Source organism: Micrasema longulum, unplaced genomic scaffold (genome assembly GCF_059751315.1).
Source record: "Micrasema longulum isolate JH-2025_06_02 unplaced genomic scaffold, ASM5975131v1 h1tg000952l, whole genome shotgun sequence".
Lineage (NCBI taxonomy): Eukaryota > Metazoa > Arthropoda > Insecta > Trichoptera > Brachycentridae > Micrasema > Micrasema longulum.
Genome location: NW_028278143.1, coordinates 91,910 through 115,717, shown reverse-complemented (window position 1 = coordinate 115,717; position 23,808 = coordinate 91,910). Strand labels below are relative to the sequence as shown.

The 23,808-nt window shown below is 31.7% G+C and overlaps 2 protein-coding genes across 3 annotated transcripts in view; one reads left to right on the top strand and one right to left on the bottom strand.

The window, feature by feature from the left end:
• LOC148277942 (glutathione S-transferase-like) overlaps nucleotides 1-23,337 on the top strand; it is a 33,446-nt gene extending 10,109 nt beyond the window's left edge. Inside the window, exons 2-4 of the mRNA XM_088232141.1 lie at nucleotides 17,768-17,938; nucleotides 20,671-20,789; nucleotides 23,083-23,337. Coding sequence (XP_088088267.1) covers nucleotides 17,768-17,938; nucleotides 20,671-20,789; nucleotides 23,083-23,250 — 458 coding nt within the window. The 3' untranslated portion in view covers nucleotides 23,251-23,337. The remainder of the gene's footprint in view (nucleotides 1-17,767; nucleotides 17,939-20,670; nucleotides 20,790-23,082) is intronic.
• LOC148277943 (hematopoietic prostaglandin D synthase-like) lies at nucleotides 5,139-10,232 on the bottom strand. 2 transcript variants are annotated; one of them, XM_088232143.1, is made up of 5 exons: nucleotides 10,167-10,232; nucleotides 9,754-9,909; nucleotides 6,837-7,004; nucleotides 6,631-6,752; nucleotides 5,139-6,028 (listed from the first exon to the last, which is right to left on the bottom strand). In XM_088232143.1, the coding sequence occupies exons 2-5, from the start codon at nucleotides 9,887-9,889 to the stop codon at nucleotides 5,864-5,866; spliced, it is 591 nt and encodes a 196-aa protein (XP_088088269.1). In that variant the 5' UTR covers nucleotides 9,890-9,909; nucleotides 10,167-10,232; the 3' UTR covers nucleotides 5,139-5,863. The 2 variants fall into 2 exon arrangements, with proteins under 2 accessions (XP_088088269.1, XP_088088270.1); XM_088232144.1 differs by lacking the exon at nucleotides 10,167-10,232 and having other exon boundaries at nucleotides 9,754-10,064.
• Nucleotides 23,338-23,808: the final 471 nt, after the last annotated feature.

Genomic DNA, 23,808 nt, shown 5'->3' with positions numbered 1-23,808 from the left:
GATGTAAAAAGACGTTGCTATGTTGCTAACCAATCAAACATATATCAAACATAATATATTAAAATACATTTTGTTAGCGCTAAGCAGAAATGTTAATATGCCTGCATGTTTAGTAAATGCGTAATATAAGTAGGTACATACATACGAGGCATTCTAATATGACTGGTGTCCAGAATTTGAGCAACTGTGAGTTGTAACCATGTCATTAAAATTCATACAGTGGTTAAATATACTTTTTCAAACTTTAGAATACATAACACAAAAAATTAGGAAACTTTCCATATCTTCAAGTCTGTAACATCTTATCTCTAATTAAACTCAAACAACTATATTATATTTTATGTAACTCAATTATAACTTATGGCATAATAGGATGGGGAGGCACTAATAAATCAGAATTAAAACCTTTCGAATCTTCTCAAAAATTAATTGTTAAAATAATTTTTAAAAATACCTTCAGGTACCCCAGCATCAAGTTATTTGAGGAATTTGTGATTTTAGATATAAGGCAATTATATGTTTATACAATAATAATGTTTGTGAAAGCAAATTATTCTATCAAATCCCAAAAGGAACACTTCCATACTACCAGAAGTCAAACTAGAGGATGGGTCATGGGGTCTATTACAAACTCTGAATTCGGGCAAAGAAATTTCAGGTTTCTGAGCCCCAAAATATTTGATATGTTACCCGAACATTGTAAAACCATGACCCGGATTCAATTATAAACATTTGTTAAATTTAGTTACTGGGTTTAGGTCGAGAAAAATCGGAAAATTTACTCAAAATACATTCTTAAATAATAAATGGTATAAATTAATATTGTATAACTGTTTAGTAAATTAACTAGTGGGTAGTAATGTTATTGTTTATTTTTGCATACAAATGTCTGCCTTAAAACAGGTTGTACCTAGTTAGGCAGACTAGACATGAACCAGAAAAATCTCTTACCTAAGTGTTTATGTAGTAGATAAAGTAATTGTTATTTTGCTAATAAACTATGATTATTATTATTATTATTAAACTAGATAAATAACAATTTTATTATACCGCTTTCAAGAAATTGCCAAACAGTCGATATCATCATCATTCCATGTCCGCTCCTTAGTTGGAGCATACGGTATCCACAAAAGCCTTCATGCATCTCTGTCGGCTGTCGTCTCTTTGCTTCCTCCCATGTCAGGTTCTCGTTCCTAAGTTCTAATATAAACTGCAGACGAATAGTCAGCTGTGGACGTCCAGGGGTGCTATTCTGAACTGCTCTCGAGGCACGAGAAAACAGTTTTTCTCGGGTATTTTGTATGTATCTTTGCTTTATATAATAGCCACACTGATGATTAAACCTCAAATGGTATAAATACTGTTTTAAAAACGGAATGAAAACTTATGCAGTTTGGTCAATTTAACACAATTAAGTGTTTTGGATACCTAATGTTTAAGGTCGCAATAATGTTTTAAATGAAAATCATCATCAATGTTTGATTATGTCCAAATGCTTGCAGACTGGCTGGATTTCCTCCCTAGTTCATATTTAAATTTATTTCAACAGAGAGGAAAACCATTTTTGAGAAGGGAATATGTAAGTCTAGGCATTTACAGGGCTTATGACCTGTCATTGGCTGGTTTAAGTGGCCACTTTACACACTGTGTAACATTTTACTATTCTGCCCATATTCCCTTCTCAAAAAAAAATTTCCCTCTCTGTTGAAATAAATTTAAATATGAAAATCATCATGTTTGATTTAACGTTTTAGCGTTAGTTTGGCCATATATGAAGCAAAAAGCCGCATGGAAAAAATAAATATCCTCAAATAACCACTCTCTAAGGCCTAAGAAATAGAGAATATTCATAATTGCACCCCAGTATCACAAATAACTATCGACATGCTAATAAGCGACGTGTTAACAATTTCTCACCATATCGTATTCGTGATCACAATGCATCCGTGAACACCTAGTATTAAATGTCAAAATATTTACGTTTCGCGACGTATAATCCTGCTGCGCAATCACATGTTTGAATTTCACCGGTGTAAATATGGGAAATATTCCAAAACTGCCATTTTTGTTTATTTATTTATAATTGATCATGCAATTAACCGGCGGCGGCGGTTGGCAAGCCAAATGTCAAGAAAAGCAGTCGCCATTGTAAATGTAATTTAATTTTCACTTTTTTGTATGTATTTATTTATTATATATACGGCCTAAGCCAATTACAACAGTTACATGAAAAAACATAAATGCAAGAAACTGAACAAAAAGAACATAAAACTATTTAGCAAAGACAAACAAGGGCAAAACAATAATTGTATACAATATATTTAAAAAACGAAAGACGTAAAACTTTGAGCAAAACCATGCCAATCCAACTTCATCCCACACTGTTCAGTCACGAAGAGATCTACGAAAAGCCGGAAGATCTATCCCAAAAAATTCCAATTCGTGTGATGAATTGACTAATCTATACATTCTGGACATTGGGGCATAAAAACCAAAGTTGCTCTTAGAAGATTTTATAAATAGCAGATTTTGACTTCTGGTGACACGGTTGGGAACATGAAAAGAAATTGATTGCAACAGAGATAGGACATCACTTAAAGCGTTAAGTATTTTGAAAATGCATATAAGGTCCATCTCATTAGATACTTCTTACTATTTTGCGAACGATATATAGGTATTGTATTATTTTTTATAGTAAACGTCGATTTTTCGCCAATGAACTGTATTTATTTACGAGGAAAACAAAAAACAAACCGACACGAGCGTTGACTAATAGATTACACACGCGTTGACTTATGACCGCGATAGCATAAGCACGTTTATTATTGTTCATTGTGATCGCTCAAATGCTTAGCATGATTTTAAGCACGTCGATAGTTATTTGTGATTGAGCTACAGGATGTCGTATTATTAAATTAGTCGTGATAAATGGAAATTCAAAATTTACGTCGTTTTCCCACTACACACGGAATGCCCCTAATAAAAAAATGTCGTACCTACCTACTGACAGCACCAATCAATCATAAATATTGTATAGGCGTGTAAAAGGTATTAATTTTCAGCCAGTAACAATAAGTAAATACACAATTTCTAGTTGGTAGATACAAAATAAAATCTAGCAAAATAACTCGTGACATTTGAATCGATTTATATAATAAATTTGACATGTATTTTCTGAGCGACTGGTAAGTAGAGATAGATAGGTATACCTATATCATAATCATTATAATTCCCTTTTCGCACCTAATTCAATTCAATTCAATAAATTAATTGTAAATATAACATATTCATTACAAACATTCAATACGTTCATATTATAAAGAAGAAAAAAAATACACGAAAGAGACTCATGTCAAAGTAGTAGGAGAATCTTGCTCCGGAAAACCCCCTCGGATACATGAAACAGATCAATATCCAGAGCAATGTTGTTCAGCATAGCGGTAGCCCTTCCAACAGGCATAACCATAGGCAGGTCGGTCCTGAATATCGGAATATAAAACAATCTACGCTGACCCTGTCTTAGGTAATTATCAGGAACATATAAACCAACGCTCATCATAATCTCAGAATTATCGATCATACCGCGCAACAATCGATAAAAATGTGTGGCCAAATACACATTCCTTCTGGTCTCTAAACTTTTGTAGCCAAGCATACCCTGGAGAAACTCGGTCGGGTAGAGCCAAGGATAATTTACGCACTCTCTCATGTAGAGATATCTCGGAAACTTCTTTTAGACTTTCTCTATCATAAGAGAGTAGTGGTACATAGGGCACTGCATTAGTACACCAATCGCAGCGTATTTTGATCATTTTTCTTGTTATATGAAGGTAAGATGATATGTCTTACGCTTCAGGTACCAGTCCAGGGACTATGAAATATTCTGGTGTGAAAACACCATTTCAAATTAATATTAACCATACCGAGAATCGAACCAGAGACCTCTCGTATGCTAGGAAAAACGCGCTGACCATTACACCACGAGACCGACAACCTATACCTATTTAGGTTTTTTTAAAACAGTAACCACTTTTATTTTTATGTTCCACTCCCATCGATTCTACTATATACTATTGTGTCTTTCCAATTTCCTTTATAATAATTTAATTTGTATAAATATGTCCTTAAAAATGCCTATTGGGCGTATATATAAATAAATAATTATTACGCGTTGTGCTTTTTACTAAATTCAATGAAAATCACTCCAAATTTTTGATTGCCAAAGAAAATAAGCCGATTCGGTCTTTTAGCACCGAATCGTCAAAACACAATCGTCAGACTGGGTTCGTGGATTAAAAAAATCGATATAAGTATTTACTTCGCCAAGTAAATAAATTTTTTATTTGTATAACAACTGTTTATTCCTGACGACAGGTATTGTACACTAAATATACCGTCGCCATCGCGTCGCTGGAAATTTCAAGTGGTTTAATCATCGGTAAACTTGTATTTTAGTCGATATTAGGATATTTACGTAAACGACCTAAATACGTAAGTATTTGTTGGCTTTTTTAAAATTTGACAATTCGTAAAAAGTAAACCTTTTTTTTGATAATATATGATGATTTAAAAGCATTTTAAAGTTTTGGCCGCTCATGAAAATTCGCGAATAAAAACAGTCGGAATAGTAAATAGTATTTTACACATTGTGTAAAGTAACCACATAAACTAGCCAATGACAGAACAGCCCTGTACATGCCTTTAGTTCTTTGTTTTCAAAAATGTTTTCTTTGTCTGTTGCGATAAATGTCAAAAGTTGTTTATAATTGCACTTCGAAATTATTATTACAATTGCTGAAATCTTTATTTATTTATTTAATCAAATATAAAATACAAATACATAGGTAACAAAAATGTTTATAGAATAGGTAGGTACATTCAATATATATATATTTTTTTTTTTTTATGTCAGTGTATTATTTATTTATACATAATTGTACATAATTTCACATCAATTGTGTAAAAATTAAAACGTACCTACATCAATAAAACGAAAAAGGATTTTCAAGAAACTAATATTATATTCTTATATATGAAACATATTCCTCAGATCAGATATTTAATTTTCGACATGTGTTAATTAATCTTTTTTACCCTTCATTATTTAGATTATGAACCTACCTAGTACTCATTAGGATATATGATTGGGTGAATTTAGAAATAAATCTACTATTCATAAAACAGTAATGTTATCATAAAGACAATCATTGTATTTAGTTTTAATGTATTTTTGATGATGGAATGATTTGGTCAATATAGTGATAAGATAAATTCAGACACATTTTAACTTAGGTTACACCTTTATCAGCATTTTAATTTCACAAAAAATCAACACACGGGAACATTATAAAAAATATTAATTAGATTACTTATGGGATAAATTTAAAAGTATTTTTTTTATTTGCTTTGTATTTAGGGCATGTATCATAATATTATGTTGGTAAAATGTTTCCCAAGGCACGGGACACCCCAGTGAGGCAACTTTATGTTGTCGACAGGCGCCGTGGCGCAGTTGGTTAGACGGCCAACTGTGAAACTGGCGTCGCCGGTTTGATTACCGCCAGTTGCAAGAAAAAAATCCAAGAAATATTTTTTTCTCAATTGGTCTGGGTTTTGTGGCGTATTTTTCGTTACCTCCTTCCATATCCCCTCTATCCTACCTGCTGACAAGCCTCAAAATAGAGACTTAGCGGGTTATTCCTTTGAAATAAAAAAACAATAATTAAAAAGAAAAAAAACGAAAATTGCAAAAAATATACAACTAGGGTTAAGTTATTTTATTCATACGATATATTCAGACCATGGCGATCGATGCAATATTTTTATAATAACATATTAAGACTACTTTTCTGCTTCCAATTTCTTAGTAAACATCTTCCGGTCTGTTTTGAATCCACTTTTTGACAGTCTCCTTATTCTTAATGTTGTTGACAAGAGTGGTGAGATTAGGATAAGGGGATAAGAACTCTCCGATATAGCTTTCCATCCATTCTGCTGTTCCAACAAAGAAGAGATCCACCCAAGTAACCTTTAAAAATACACGAATGTAAAACTAACTACGAATACCAAGAATCCACAAAATAGTTATTTTAAAAGCAATACATTATCTAAGTCTAAAACGATCTCATGCCAGATATGGAAACAATTAAATACAAAACAAAATTAAAACTCTTATAGGTGCACATAAATAGTAGATAAGTTCAAGACTATCCTCAAAACATAATGTTTATTACATAAAATTAATATTTTAAGCATATGCTGACTTTTGACAAGGTTTGTTACGTTGTAAAATTAAAAAAAAAAAATGTTTTACCAAATAATACTTTGTGAATAGCCCTTTCCAAGCATAAAGTTTTTATCTTTTTTTGAAAGAATCTACTGTGAATTAAAAAAAAAACAATTATAAAAATGAATTCAGCATATGAAAAAAAATATGTACATGAAACTATAAAATACATAAACAAATACGATATTATTCAATAAGTAAGAAATTTGTTAATAATTTTATTTATTTTTAAGTAAAATTAAAGATCTAACGAGCGATTGTATTGTTACTATATAAGTTTTAGATACTATTGAATTATTTATAAAAGATTCCACTCTTCACATCGTACGAAAAATAAAATTAACCTTGGATCCGTAAAAATATCCTTTCGAAGCGATTTCTTCAGCTTTTTTTAAAAAATACTCCAGGACCTCATCCATATCCTTTTTGGCTTCTGGGGTCTTTAAAGACGACGCTTCAACTATTTCTGGAATGAAGATTATATTTGTTAATGACATATTTTTTTCCGAAAAGAAACATCGAGTAACATTAGCATAGAATAAGCACTCACTTGCTTGAACATCTTTGAGATTGTCCACAAAAGCCTCCAGATGAGCTTCCCTTATTGGGCAATCCAGCACCAGACCATACTTCTTTCCAAGATATCTGCAGATGGCCACTGATTGATTTAGAGGCTTACCATCAATTTCTAATACTGGTAACTTACGATATGGATAGGCTATAAATAGAACAGGCCAGTTATCTTAATATATATAATTCCTCTGTACGTGTGATGTCACCGTACTCTTCCTAGACGGCTTAACTGATTTACGTGCGGTATTCAGAAAAATATAGATCTTTGCACTGTGCGGTTCGTAGATTTTAATTTTTTAAAATCTAATATGTAAAAAAGAAGTAAAGAGCATAAATGTTTTATTCATCATTCTTCCAGGGTTGCATTCGAGGATAATGCATTTACAAAAAAATGGAAAGATGTTGGTTTTTGGTGTATGTTTACTAACAGCGTTTATTGTGGATCTCAACCAGATTCTTTCCTTAAATTCCTTATAATTTCTACCCATTTATTTCTTTTTACTGGATTTTTGGTAATACTAAAATAATATTATATTCAATACATTTTTAAAAATCGTATTCCTACATTAGTACATTCATTTGTTGGTGAGACGATCGGAGTTTGACGTTTGCAAAAAGAATGCCATATTAAAAAAAATATTTGTTTAATGTTTTGGAATTCAACCATAAACAAGTACCTAGGTACCTACTGGAATTCTAAATAAATAATTTTTAGTTTTGGAATTCAATCACAAACAAGAACCTGAGTACCTAATTATCAATGAAAAGTATTTTGCCAACGTTCGGGCAGGATAACGTCTGTCGGGTCCGCTAGTTATATAATATATGTACATACATTTAATCTATCTAAATGAAGAAAATGCGATGTCTCAGATAAATCCATGTTTAAGGGTTGCAAATAATAAAATTAGAACTGAATGTAAATCTGGGAAACTTATACACAAAAATGTTTGAAAAAAGCATTACAGCAGGGCCTCGATGGTCTTAGAGCCTTTTTCGAAATAGAGGCTTTTCAGGAGTAGTCATTAACAATTTCTTGATAAACAATGCTGATATTGATTGTCTGGAGCCTTCAACTGATGAAGACATAATAAGAAAAGTGAGAATTGATCACGAAAGCGAAAACGAAAAAGAATTGGAGGCATCAGAACCAGTTGCAGGGATGCCACATACTCAAGCTTTGCTTACCTTGCATACCTTGCGTACCTTGCGTACCTTGCAAACCTTGCATAACTTGCATACCTTGCATACCTCGCATACCTTGCATACCTTGCATAGCTTGCTTACCTTGCATACTTTGCATACCTTGAATACTTGCATGGAATGGGCAGATGAAGTCAACATCTCAATTCCAGAAAAAAAACATTTACTTACCAGTCGATTATTTAAAGTTGGCACGTTCGCAAAACTTACACAAACGCATTGTGTAGTATCTGTGAATAAGCGTATGGTATGACATCGCACGGCATACGCATTTTGAAAATAATCTCTGTCTCTCTCGCACTCAGACGCTCTTATGAGCGTGACATGAGGCTTTGTAAGTTGCCAATATTATGGTAAAAAACTATACACAGGATGCTTATGGGTTCGTCTGAATTTTGCTGGGATTTTTAATAGTAAGAATATCATTATATATTTTCAATTGGGATTAAAAACACTGGTTTGAAAAAATATTTTCATTTAATCTAATCATGTATAGGTTGGTTACCTAATCCTGCCCCGTTTGCAAAACTTACATAACACATTTTTAATTTATATGTACGTGATTTCACAACTTTCATATTAAATTTAAGTCAAATGTGCTATGTATTATTTTTAAATCCCTTCTGAATTATAGCAAAAAAAAAATAATCTGTTAAGGAAATTTCGTATATTTATTTAATAACGTGTTGTTCCCAAAAATAATCTGGCTTTTTATTATTTCGTTTGTTGAAAATTATGAGTGCGAAATGTTATTATATTTTAAAATGTGCAAACATAAATTCATGTACTGCATTTTCATAACCCGTTGTATGTTTTTTTTATATACACTACCCTTTAATCCAACACGGGTTTAAAAAAAGATAGCACGATTGGTTGAAATTGAATGTAACCTTTTTAAAATCAACATCATGTAGATTTTAAACGCGTTTGTGTAAGTTTTGCGAACGCGCCAGCTCTAGTTAATCGACCAGAAAACGTTTTTTATGTCGCTAAAACACTCGTCAAAGCACTATATTGGAATTCTTTTAAAAAGTGTGATTAATACCTTCTTTAATAATTTAACATTTTGCATGATTAAAACATGTTTGCAGTTACAAAAAAAAAGTTTTATTTCTAAAAATGCCCTTTAAAATATCTGCATTCCATAATATTTATTGTATTTAATTTTTATGTAAGGGTTAAGAGGTTAAAAAAAAAACGTTTTCAAACTCTGAATACGAACATTTTGCTTCATTAGAAAAGTGAAAACGTAGAATATAAAAATATCACATAAAAAAATAATAAAGCAAAAAAAATACGAAAAGCTTACATGGAATGTTTCAAAATAATTGTATAAAACCACTTACTGAATTTGATGTGTCTACCAGTTACGAGACGTACCCGTCTCTGCATCAGGACTCCGATTTAAATAACATGCAAATCTGATTTGCATGTTAAATCACTTGGTGTCCTGATCAAGAGATGGGTAGGTACGTCTTGAAATCGGTAACCACTAACGTGCAAATCCTACTACTATGATAAAGTGGGATTTGCATGTTAGTTTAATTAGTGTCCTGACGAAGAGCCGGGTACGTCTCGAAACCGGTAGATATAGAAAAGTTGGTAGGTGGATGTTTAAAATTATTTAGTTATATCTAAAAATGTTCTACTACGAAGTGAATGTTTTTAATATTAATAATAAAAAAACTTACAGTTCATAAGGGATGGCCATTCGGCTAAGGGGATTCTTATGTCTTCGAAATCCACTCCAGCATAAGCAAATATATACCTGATGGATTCCGCCCTTCCTCTCATAGAGAAGTATGTTAGTTTGTATTTAGGGGACATTTTGACTGTCTGCGCAAATCCTATAATCAAAATCAACGACTTAAATATGTGTTTTTTTTTACATTTTTTAAAAAATATTTAATAAATTTAGCTAGCAAAGGGGACCGAAAAAAAGAAAATATAACACAAAACTTGTAAAATAAATTTTTCAGTGGTCTAATGTTACAAGTTGTTAATTAATTAAATATTTGGATTTAGCAAAATTTTCACGTTTGAAAAAGTTTATTAAAATTTTAATTGGATTTTTCTCGTTGAAAATATATGTTAGTTCACTTACTTGATCGAGGATAATGTGTGCAAACCCCTATGATTTTATTGTATTTAAATTACAAGGAGCCGTAAACTGCATCAATAAAAAATATTTCCCCCAGTTGGCGTATTTATAACCAAAATTCGGCATTTCTGGCGAGGTAATTGCATAGCAGGTATCACAAACATTTTGTTGATTTGCATACAAATAAAAATAAATTAATTGAACTAAAAAATAATGTATATAGATGAAAAAATAAGCAGTGTCATAGATGGATAACAGATGTACCTACCCTTTATTTTATATTTTCCATGATATAATTAATTCCACCATGTTACCGATACCAAATTGTTAATCCAATTATGGAATTTATTAAAATGAACCATTTGATTAGTGGATTATCCATATCCTCCACACTATCGATCAATTAATACAAAGACGCGCCCCGAGCCCTCGAAGATGATGACACTTAACTCAGAGATGTTCAAGGCGTATTTAGTCGTTCTTAAACCGCCAGCCAGGAGCTCAATCACAGATGGCTATCGACGTGCTAATTAGCGGCGTGATAACAACTTCTCGCCGTGATTGTTTATCGTATGCGCGGTCACAAATGAAACATACGCGAAAGTTATCGATCGGGATTATTATATTTTTTAATATTGTCATACTTCAACCTGATGCTTGGCAACACCTAATATCTTATGTCAAAATTCAAAATATTTACTTTTCGCAACGCTCAATCCGTCACATATTTGAATTTTACCGGTGTAATTATGGAGAATATTCCTAAACTGTAAGTAAAATAATTTCGTTTTATTTTTTTGTTCACAATTTATCATGCTATTTATTTGTTTTGAATCAAATTGAGAAAGCAATTGAACGAAAAAAATGTTGAAGAAGGTATGTACATGATAAACAACAAACACAACGTTTTATTTTCTTTGATTTTACTGGGCAGTTTTTTATAGTATATAACATTCATATATCTTAAGGCATTTGGTGGAAGAGCCATTTTACATGTTAAATTTAAATTTCAGTAAGAGATTGCGCACTAAACCAGCTCAAATGGAAGCGCTTTTGTCTTTCATGGGTGGCCACTCAGAATTTGCTGCTGGCCGTTTTACAGGTCCACTTAGATTTCGACAAAATAATAGGATGTGGAAGCGGCTGGCTGACGAATTGGCTCAGTTAGGTCCACCCAAAACAATAGAACAGTGGAAGACTGTAAGAATAGTTATTATTAATAGTAATGTGTGACGTTTAGAATCGACACGAAAATGCCTGTTTGTGTTTGTGAACGCAGAGTTTTTAACTAGGGTAGGCAGTAAAAAAAAGCTCGTTTTAAATAATAAAAGTAACAAATCTTACCAAATAGTTTCCTTCGCTGGTCACATTAGTTTTTTTTGTCTTTAAATGATAACCGAGAAAACGCATTGTTTCTTAACTCTTATGTGGCTGTGATATCACACTAGTCGACAAAGGACACAAGACTTGATATATGTCTCTTATTTTTAATAATAATGAATTCGTGATTTTTTGTGATCTTCAAATGGACATTTTCAAACCCGATTTGGAAAGTAAAATTTATAAAACTATGCTAAATATTAATACAAAAAATATTTATCCGTGCTACTCGAAGAATGAATGTCCGCTAATTCAGCAACACATCTATACAGATACCTTATACAAGAGAGAGCACGAATACAGAAATCATAACAAGGAAGAAAGAGACGCTGTTCTGAGGCAGGTGTTGTCTAAAACAGATTCAGTCTTCAGTCGGTTGATGTCAGTGATAAGGGACGCACGCGCGTAGCATGAGCGGCGTATTGTGATTTTAAATTTATTTTGCTGTAACAAATCTAAATTATATGTTTATACACCTTAATTATGGAAAATAAATTATTAAACAGAATGTTTCCACGTTATTTTTTTTTTAATGTCTGAACTTTAGGATATTCCGTCTTTTACTAATACGATGTTACATCACCGCGCGCAAAGAGATTATTTACCACAGTCTTTTAAGAGTTAAAACGGTCAAGCACACCTTTCCGTCAATATCACATGTTTATTTTATCACAAGTTTCCATTTGATTTTTTCATTAAAAAAAAAACGTGGACCATCTTCTCGATTGAAAAAAGGAAAATATATATATCAAATGACAAAAACAATGTTTACTAAATGTTATTAAATATATGTGTAAAACCGCACACCGACTTATATATGTCTACTGGTTTCGAGACGTACCCGTCACTTCGTCAGGACACCGATTAAACCAACATGCAAAACCCACCATATACCTTCACCATAGCTGTTGCCTAAAAATATAAAACCAACACGACATGCATTTAAATAAGCACATGCACTGATAAGGACAAACATGATGCACAAATGTCGAGATCCGTACATTATGTAAGGCTGAGAAAGGCATTACTGACAAAATCAAGAAAAGAGCTCTGCGCTGGTTTGTACATGTAGAGCGAATGGACTGCGAAAGAACGGCTAAAAATATAAAGAATGCGAACGTTGATGGATGCAGAAATAGAGGAAGACCGAGAAAGACATGGCATGACCAAATCCAACAAATGCTTGAAGATGGACATGTTAAAAGTCGGAATAATCGTCGCGAGAGGATGAGAAGATGTATGAATGTAGAGGAAGCGAGATATGTATGCAAAGATAGAGTGACGTGGCGTTTTATCCTCTCTGCTTACCCTTACGGGGAAACGGCGTGATGGTTGGTTGTAGTTGTTGTTGCACTGTTAAGGCTATAAAAATAAATCAAAAACCTTTTTTCATATACAGTTTTACACAAATATTTAAAAACATTTAGTATAATGTTTAATCATAAATCTAATGTTTTAAATATAAATAATAAAAATGTTTATTTACCTGTAGTTTGTGATGCATGTCACTTGTCTTCTTCGTTAAATATGCGTCATTAAGGGCTGATATCGATTATTGATTCAGTATTCCGTAAGGTATAATAAAAACCTTCACTGAATTTAGAATAGAAGTTACTAATGGATGACATTAGACAAAATGTCTGTCGCTAATTATTAAATATCAGAAGTATTTTTTTGGTGGAAATGTATTATTACTAACCGATTATGTATAAAATCTATGTAATAATTATTATGAATATAATATGACTTAATTTCACGTTTGTATTTGACAATATTTGAATTATGAAAACACGGACAGAATTATTTTGATTAATGATTTTTAATTATGAAAATTATTACGACGAAAGCATCCCCCCCTTTCCCGAAACTGTTCATAAATTGACAATACTGCAGTGAGGGGTACAGTGAAAGCTTTTAAAGTGTCTTTCTTTAGTTTCGCATATCACTATCAATTTTTAAAAAACTAACTAAGCGAAGTTTTAATATTTCTTTACAATCAAACCGCGAAAATAACAAAACAAAGAAACTTTCACTGTACCTCTCACTGCAGTGTTGTCAATTTGTGATCAATCAAATACACATGTCACCTTTTTATAATTTCCCAGTATGACAGTGAAGTAATACAGTGTTAGTTCCTAATTGAGACCGCGGCCGCATGCTCCAGATCCCGCCTCGGAAAGGAAGAAGAACGTAGTAATACAAACAAATCAAACAATGACACAAAACCCAAATACGTATAGGGAACATTAGAATAATTTGCCCTATACAACATGCGCTCAAGCAACAGAAGAAAAACAATACGTATCATACAATACCAAATCACAGAGGAACATCAAATTATCAAGATACTACTGGCAAAATCTTAACACAGATCCTAACATGATCCCTATCGAATTCAGGTGAAATTACTTCTCGTCATAATACTAAATCCCTCGAAAAAAACAGTATCCTAATACCAACAGTAGAAACAATCCTATGCAAAGACCTTAATCGTCCTAACAATCTCTCAGACCTTAGAGCAGACGAAACGGGTCCTAGAGAATGGTCGGCGCGTGGTTCTCTTGAGTTAGTCTACTATTTAGATTTGTAATTTACCACTTCCCTTCTATGGGACAAGAACAACACACGAGAGACAAGAGTTCAGTTCAGACAACCGATGCTAGTACCCAGTATCTATCCTTTTATCATAAACTGATTTAGTACTCAGGTTAGGCCTTTACCCAGTACCTCCCAATTTTTCACCCATTCGCTCACAAAATGAAAAAATACTTTAACGTTAGTTTGGCTAACCAATAAGCTTGGATTCCACATCGGCCTCGTCACCTCCGTCAAGCCGTTCAGCATGTTTTCCCTTTCAGTATCTAAAATCGGGCAATGCCATAGGATATGTTCAGCCGTCTGACGGGGCTCCCCGTAAGTACATTCAGGATCTCTCACTAGTATTACAGTAGTTTTTTTATGGAAATTTATTGCAGTAGTTTTTTTTTATACACATCTATGGTTTATTATTTACATATGGCATAAATTCAAAAAAAAAAATAGCTACTTCACGCTCAGCCATCGTTACGGCTGGGCGTGAAATATAGTTACTCTTTCTAATCGTAACTTAAAATTTTAAAAATAAGTTTGAAACATTGAGTTAGTATTTATAAGGTGTCAATGTGTGGACCAAAAATGAAAAAAACGTTTTAACACTTTATTTTTACCAAAATTTGTGACAACGATAACTTTCAAACAGCAGTGCGCCTGTTACTTAAAAATCATAAAAAAGTAAATGAATCCATTTAAACCGTTTAAGAATGTATTAATTTGTGACTCGAAAGTACCCGAATTCAACTATCTGGAACACTACGCCCCATAATAAATTACAACAGTGCTACAAAAAGTCAACTTATGTATTTTGTTATAAACAAAATATATTAAATACCTTTCTTTTAATAACACAAAAAATGAAAACTCAATTGTAATCAATCAACTAACTTAAAAAAAATGAACGGGACCGTTGCGTACTGATCATAAAACGAAATGATTCAGACCAAAATGGGCACCAAGTCATTGGAACAATACACACCATCCCTAGGTAACTTCCTGCGAGCAGCCTGTTAACCACATGTCCGGCAGTAACTATAATATCTACAATCTACAAAAGCTACCATTTGAATATTTGCTTGTATTTTGTTAGGCATAATGTTTAAAGAGTGATTTATTTACTTAGGTTTATTATTGTTTACCTTTTAGCAGGTACACTTGACAAATTATCTACCCTGCTTAATGCTCAATGCTGCTAGATGATTGGTAATCTAGCTTCATTGTGTAAATGTTATCAACTATCAAATATCTAAATTTTGTAAATGGGGTCTAGAATTTCAACTGTCCATGCGGTCAGTACATGCAAGACTTGATATAATATAACGCCTTTAAAAGAAAAAGATTTTTTATTTATTTAGATGTCGTTCAACCACTAAACTTCATTGTCAAATTAAAACATAATGTAAAAAAATATATATTATTGTTATTTATGTGTAGTTTTGTAATACATGTCACATTTATTCTTTGTTAAATATGCGTCATTAATATTGATATTGATTCAATATTTCGTAAGGTATAATACAAGGTATAAGGTATCAGTCAAATTAAAACATAATGTAAATGGGAGCTTGATTTCTTACCGTCCATGCGCTCTATAACTGCAAGACGTGCTGTAATCTAGCTCCTATCTGTTATAATGTGTCTTGATATGACATACCAGTCTTGATTTCATTGATAACAAATCAAATTCAATTGTAAAACATATCTCTCCCGCTTCCACTCCCACCAAGTCTACTATACCGGTGTTCTTTAAACCCTGTCACATCCGAAACCCCGATGATCAGTATGACCAAGAAGACATATTGGCACATTAAATAAATTTTAGAACGAATAAAATTGAATAAAAAAGTGGTTGCTTACTTCTGCAAGGATTAAGCGAGGAGATGGGAGGGGGAAGTCTGATACACCGCCAACCACATGGCCACGCCCCCCTCGCTTCTCCCCTGCAGAAGTGTGCAACCATTTGTTTTTTAAATATTTAATTTTAAAAAAAAATCTGCGTTGGAAATATTATTTTTAATATGCTAATATGTCTTCTTGTCCATACTGATCATCGTGGTTTCAGATGTGACAGGGTTTAAAGAACACCATGTATACTATTGTGTCTTTCAATTTTCCTTTATAATATTTTTTTATTTATAAATATGTCCTTAAAAATGCTCACTGGGCGTCTATATAAATAAATATAATATAATATAATATAAATGTTATAATTTTCCATAGATTTATTTGTAAGTAAATACTACGGTAAATATAAACTTTAAAAATACAGAAATACGCACTTTATTACTGTATGAGCATGAATGAACAAAGTGCGCCGGTGTTTTGGTAAGTTGGTAAGTATCGTTGAGGTCATGCAATGCAATAAATACTAGTACCCCAAGGCTCACGTATTTTGAAAAAAGTGCGATCCGACATTTGACCTATTATATTTTATCCGTACTCCTCCTATGTATATCTTTAAATATTCCAAACCAAGTAGTGAATAGATATGAACGATGAGAACAAGTTTTGTACACGCTTTGAAAACAGAATAATTTAATTAAATAAAAAAAAAAAACAAAATATTGTATGTATTTTGCTTCATTTTTTAATTTAAAAAAATATTTTTTGGGCTTCTTTTTAAAGTAACATTTTCCGTTTTTTTTTTTTTTGTATTTTTCATTATTGAAGCAGACATAAAATTTTACATAAGAAATAAATATTAAGGCAAAAGGTAAAACAAAAACAAACGAAACGAAATTTATTTTTTTTATTTTCTATTTATTTAATGCACAAAATACACAATTTTACATAGACACAATTATGTATTTTTTATGTTCCGACTTGTTAAAAAATTCCGTGTTAAGTCGGGACTCTTCGATATATAAATCAACAATATTTATTTACTTGTTAAAAAAATATGCAAGCAATCAAAACAATTTGTAAAATAATCAAAATAATATAAAAAATAACAACAGAAAAATATAAATAATAAAAATTTATACATGTCGAAAAATGAAATATAAAAAAGTTATATAATAATACGTATGACAGTGATGATATACGTGTATAAATAATACGTATAAAAATAATAATGTAGTTATATATTTATTCCCGAAGCCATCTCATGCAGAGGTCTCTACCCCTCGATACAATCCAACAATGGATCTTCATCTTAAATAAAGACGTTGTTTTGGAGAACTTAATATGTTCATCCAAGACGTTGAACACTCTTGGAGCTATATATGAAAAGTGTCTCCGAGCAAACATCGTACGCGTTCTCGGTATTAAGAAGTTAAGGTTACGCAAAAACCTCGCACGGGCATTCTGTTGGGACCTCCTTCCGTAGTCGCCTGACCAGGAAATTGTCAATACATTCTTGATAAAGATTTGACGAATATCAAGAACTTTTAACAATTGAAATAGTGGTTCAGATGAGTAGGTCGGAGGGCACCGAAGCATAACTCTAAGAATAAGTTTTTGCATCTTGAAATACCACAGCAAAATAGATACAACTCCTTGTGTTTGGTATTTGGTATAGAATTATAATACGTTTACGAAAGCACGATCTAAATGTTATTTAATATATAAAAGTGTATAATGCCACATTCATAAATATTATATTTACACTAACAACTTTTACTACTTTTCAGAACAACCTTTTGGCCAGCTTCCAGTCTTGGATACTGGAGACGCTTTCCTCCTCACGCAGTCCACCGCCATAGCCAGATATCTTGGAAAAACATTCAATTTGGTTCCTGATGATGATGTGAAGAATGCTCAGCTGGATGCTGTGGTCGCTCATATGGCTGACCTCGCTCAAAGTAAGTTAAACCTTTGAAATTTCGTGTTGGCTGTTAAAGAATTCCATCTGTTTATTTATTATTTTGCAAATTATACAGTCCTTAGAAAAACACAAAGTGTAAGATGACAACTTTAATCAATAAGACCAATGAGGAAGTTCAGTGCTATGGGAAATTGCATATGAAAATATTTCTTATTCGTGGTAAAAATTAGAGCATTTCATTTTACGGCGTGTTTCTCAAAAACATATGAAAAAAATTATAAAAATACGTTTTGATAAAAACGAACTACTTTAGTCGTAGGTTCTAGTCGACAGCTGTTTAGAATAGAAAACTTTAATAGATTTCCGGTTTAAAAAATATACAAACATATATATATATATGTATATTGGAGGTACGTATATTGTATTACATATCGCACCTTTAGAACGAAAACGACTTAACTAAAAAAAAACTTAAAATGAGTTAAATAAGAATAAAAGATCATAAAACGACTTCAATGAACACTATCCATCTTTCTGCATTTAAAAAAATGCAACATTCGGGTGGGAATAGGACAAAACCGTTACATCGGTCTCTTTGTTACGCAGAGAATTTAGATTCCGTGTCAGAACGGAAGCAACGCAATTAGTGTTGTGTTTGCATTGCTGTGTGAAGGACGCAACGCAGATATACAGTGACCGAGAGCCGGTTGAGTCGATTTTATTTCGATACAAATGGCACGTTAACTTTATTTTTTTAAATATGATAACGACCAATAGCTTTGTGATTATTTCGTTCTGACTTACCGATAATCTTAGTGACTTATGTAAGTTTATGTCATTTCGTGAATAAATAAAAACATGCGTTTGGTGATCTGATCTGACCTAATAAAAATTATTTCACTACCTTATTTATCAAAGCGCATTCGTTTAATCGTTTTTTTTTCAATCTAATGATGACTCATTAAATAAATATCTTGTTTAAACTCATGATAATTTATTTTTTTTGTAAAATAAATATTTGCGTTCTTATAATTTACCCAAATATTTAATTATGACGGCCATTTTCAACGAGTTGTAAATAACTCACTATTAGAAAATGGGAATCAAGTTGGGTTAGAGTGGGATTCAAACCACGGACCTTTGGTCCGTGAGTCTGAGATGCTAGCCACAGGACCACAACCCGATTCAAACTTCATTCATTCATTTTTATTTCGCCTTTTTTTCATAGATTCATAGTTGAATGCCTTCGAAATAATTTTGAACTCAAAATTTGGTGCTTACTTTGAAAAAAACGAAACAATTGACGAAAGAATACGAATGTGAACAGAATACAATTTATATTCTTCTTTTGCATGTTTCCAAAAAGTTGATTTCTTGAGTTGAGTCGTTTTTGTCCTAAAGGTGCGGTATATTATTTTTCTCTCAACTCAACATCAACTTTAATCCTGCTTAAAAAAATAACTCAAATCAGACGGGTTCAAGTAAAAATATAAATTATAACATTATACGTATTTTTTAGAGAATAGTAGTTTAGTTGTGTGGCTGTGGTGTATCTTGAGTCTACAATAGATCCAAGACTTGATATATCTCTTTAATTAATTTAAATTATTTAGTTGTTTGATTTGTTATCTTTAAATTGACATTTTCACATCGGATTTGGAAAGTAAAATTTGTATAAATATGCTGGATTTTAAAACATTTATTTTTTATCCTTACTATACGAAGAATAATTGTACGAATAAAAGTAATGTCAATACCACAATAAATCTGTTTAATAGTATAAGAAAGAGCACGAGAATAGAACTTATAATAAAGAAGACAGTGACGCTGTTCTGTGGCCGGTGTTTGTGTGCAATAGACAAAACAAAATAGGAAATTCGTTCGGTCAATTATTGACAGTAAGCAAGAGGGAATGTTTAAACAGTTTGTATGTGTTTTTTTTTCAAATCTCTTAGCTTCGGAATATTCTGTATTTTGCTTGAGGTCATTCCCGCGCGTAAAATAATTTTATAGCAAAGCCTTTCAAGAGTTAACCAACTCAAAATAATTTTCTAACTTTGCCTTGACCGCTAAGTCATATTGCATGTTACTAAAAGAGTATGATGAACAGCAATCTATTATAATATTATTTATATATTTTTGACAGTAATTATCTAAAGTAATAAGACTATAAAGCTTCATTAATTATCTCACAATACATACATGTATGTCAATAAATACTTACTTTGTTATTTCTTTTCCGAAATTCAAATATAAATACCCACATTCCCCATTACCTATTAAACACTTAGCCTTGCCCTTAACCATTGGTTTTTCCCTCAATTTTGATTAATGTACTTAATGTACAATTTTGATTAATGTAATTATTTTTATTTTCTACTTAAGTACCTTGGATTATATAACTATATAAGGACATTCAATCCATCTAACCTTTTGATTCGTTTGAAAATGCCCTAACAAGGCGAAAAAATTGCCACGAAATTTTTGTGTTTATATTTTTTATATTTGTAAAAATAAAATATAGTGTTCAGTAGACTCAAATCAGTGTTTGATTTCTAATATTATAAGTTTAACTAAAAGAGCTTTGGTTATAGATTTTTTTAATCATTACAACATAAAAACAAAAATCAATAAATAAATAGGTTTCCATATTAAAGATTACCTCACGGGCGCTTAATTAATTTACGTATTTTTTAAAACCTTACTCTTTTTTATAATAGTTACGATAGGCAACGTTAATATTTAAGTATGAATGATTATAATTTTCAGAAGCTTACCAAGTAATACAGAGTGGAGAATCAACTGATGCATTTGAAAACACCACCCTCGCTTTCTACTTGAACAAGTTCAACATGATGGCTGAAGAAGGCTTCTTCTATGGACCAATGGTAAGTAAAATTAGCATAAAATAGAATTACGATAGAAGAAAAATTATAGACCTGTTAAATTTATTCAAATTGTAAATTCAATATGGGATTGCCCTGAACTATTATCTCTCATCAACTTCAGGGTGCCTGGAAGAATGACTAGACAGGTGCCACCGTTTTGTAGCAACAATTCACGGACAGTGTATACTTGTAATGCCGTATTAAACAGACTTCATGAACTCAGCAATAGTTATTCCCACGTATCTGATATATTTAGTGTAGGGTATTGTTCCTGAAGAACAAACCTTTTGAACTTTTTCAAAGATGGTGAATGGTAATTATATTTATTTATTCATGCATTTCGAAATATATACAGTTTTTCGTTCACTTTGCCCAGCTGTATGAAACAGTACTTATGATTTTTTTGTTGTATTACTGTAGAATTTTTGATTATTTAGTTTTGTTTTTTACATTTATACTTGAATTGTTTAAACTTTCTACTGAATATGCTGTATAATTTTTAGGTTTATTTTTTTTTATAAATCTTGCGTAGGGAAATTCAAGTTTAAAAAAAATATTAAGCCAAATATGTTAGTATTATAAATTTTCGTAAAAGGCAGATTTGCCGTTTATGTTGATAATATAAAATAAATAAAATAATAATAAAAATAATTTAAAAAATGCAAAATATTTAACATAAAAAATTAATCAATGAAATAAAATACCCCTTGATTTTAAAAAGATTTCAAAAAGATTTTAAAAATAGATAATGCAGTAAGTTAATGACTATTAGAAAAGTTGATGTTACAGAAAAAATTCAAGCTAAAAATTTAATGAGGAAGTTCAATGCCTTTTTAAAAAAATGAATTTGTTAAAAAAAAAATTGTCGTATTCATAACGCTGAGATTTTTTTAAGGTTCTGTATTTTTTAAATTACTTCGCGTGTGACGTCTCTTTTGAGGTTCTCTTCCACTTCTTTTCGATGAGTTCTGCTAATTGGTCAGTTGACCTACCGTAAATCGGAAATCTACAACTCTCTTACAATTGGTTGATTCGGAAGAACGAATGAACGTAGTTATGCAGAAATCAGCCAGTCCACAATTGTGAAAAAATGAGATATTGGTGTTATCGGGTACAGTAAGGTCGATTCTATTATTTGCTAAAAACAACCAGACCGCTTTCATATAAAAAAAACTGTAATAATCACCTACTGAAAATTGTGTCGATCACAAAAACGATATTTCTCGATTTTGCAAAAAACACCCACAATACAAGAAAATGTTTACGGTACTTTAAAAATCATTGAAACTGGTCAAATTTATAATTAGATTCTTGTTTGTAATATTTTTTAAAAATAAGTACTTATTGCTTATCATTTGTCAAAGTCAATTGCATTCGAACTGTTGTGTAGATTCGATTATTCACTCTTTTCATAAAAAATGTTATTATCTCAGTTTCACTTTTCTATGGCTGGCTGCTTTCTGCAAAACAATGTTTAAATGTCGTCTTGCAAAGCAGTTCGTTTTTATTAAAATTATTTTAATTTATTGGTTTCATATATTTTCAAAAAGATTTGACGTACAATTTAATGCTTTAATTTTTACTACGCGTTAGAATACATTTTTATTATCCAATTTTCCATCGGGTAGAATATTCTTATTGATAACAATAAGAAAATTCAAAAATAATTTTAAAATGTACGATTTACCGAATTCTTTAAAAATTAGACTTTACACAAAAATGTTTGCAACTTTATTCAGAATAAGATTTTAAAGAAAAAAATGATAACAATGTTTGATTATGTCCAAATGCTTGCAGACTGGCTGGATTTCCTCTCTAGGGAGTTATTCATCCTCAAATTTATTTCAACAGAGAAGGAAATCATTATTGAGAAGGCAGAATATGGACGTCTAGGCATTTACAGGGCTTATGACCTGTCATTGGCTGGTTTAAGTGGTCACTTTACACTCTGTGTGACATTCACCATTCTGCCCACGTTTAAACATCCACATTTTCTCAACTCTCAGATTAGACGTCCATATTCTCCCTTCTCAATAATGATTTCCCTCTCTGTTGAAATAAATTTGAATAAGAAAAAAATTACACCTATCAATTAAAAAAAAAAATTAACTTAGATTTAACAAAAAAAGAAACTTTTTTAAAGCTTTTTAAATTTTTTGAAATTATTTTAGCCCTCTGATACAGCTTACCATCTAGCTACGTGTCTTCCTACTGAGCATATGTGGGGAAAGTGGATAATATGTATTATTATTTTATACCTTCACACAAACTCATTTCAAAATCTATCTTCTAGCCAACTTGGGCTGACGCCTATTTCGCTGGTTTCGTGGACACCATGGAGACAAGGATGAAGAAAGAAATTCTGGATGGGTACCCCAACCTGAACAAGATTAAGATGACCATAAACTCTAGACCATCAATCCAAAACTACCTGGCGAAGCGTCCGCACTGCGACATGTAAAGAGAACTCCTTTACATCAACATCCATGGAAGAATTCCTGAATATGTCATCTTGAATTTAAATAAACTGAATTGATGTACGCTTTGATTTATTTATTTATTTGTAGTTTAGTGAGAAGTGTTTGTCTACCATTCATGATGCTCTGAATTATCAAAAAAAATAATTCACTAAAGGTAATAGTAGTCTTTAACTATGGATTGTCTTACCATCATGTTATCTATAATATTCAAAATGATTGATTGAGTCTATTATGTACGGGCTCGTTCACACGTATCGCGCAAATTCACTCGGTCCGGTAAAATTAGGGTGGGTGACAAATATTTATTTTTTTCCTTTTTGGTTTCATTTAATTAGTTTCTTCTTGGGGGGTTAAAAATTTCGCCAAAAGAAATCGACTGGAGATTAGTTGACCTCATGGTGAACTGATTCGTGTTTTTATCTGCCTATTGATATATTAATAATTGAAATAATAATGTTTAATGAATCCACCCAATGCTCTTTCGTCGTTCTCGACAAAGTTTATCACGTCAGTAGTATCAAAAGACATACATCGTTTGG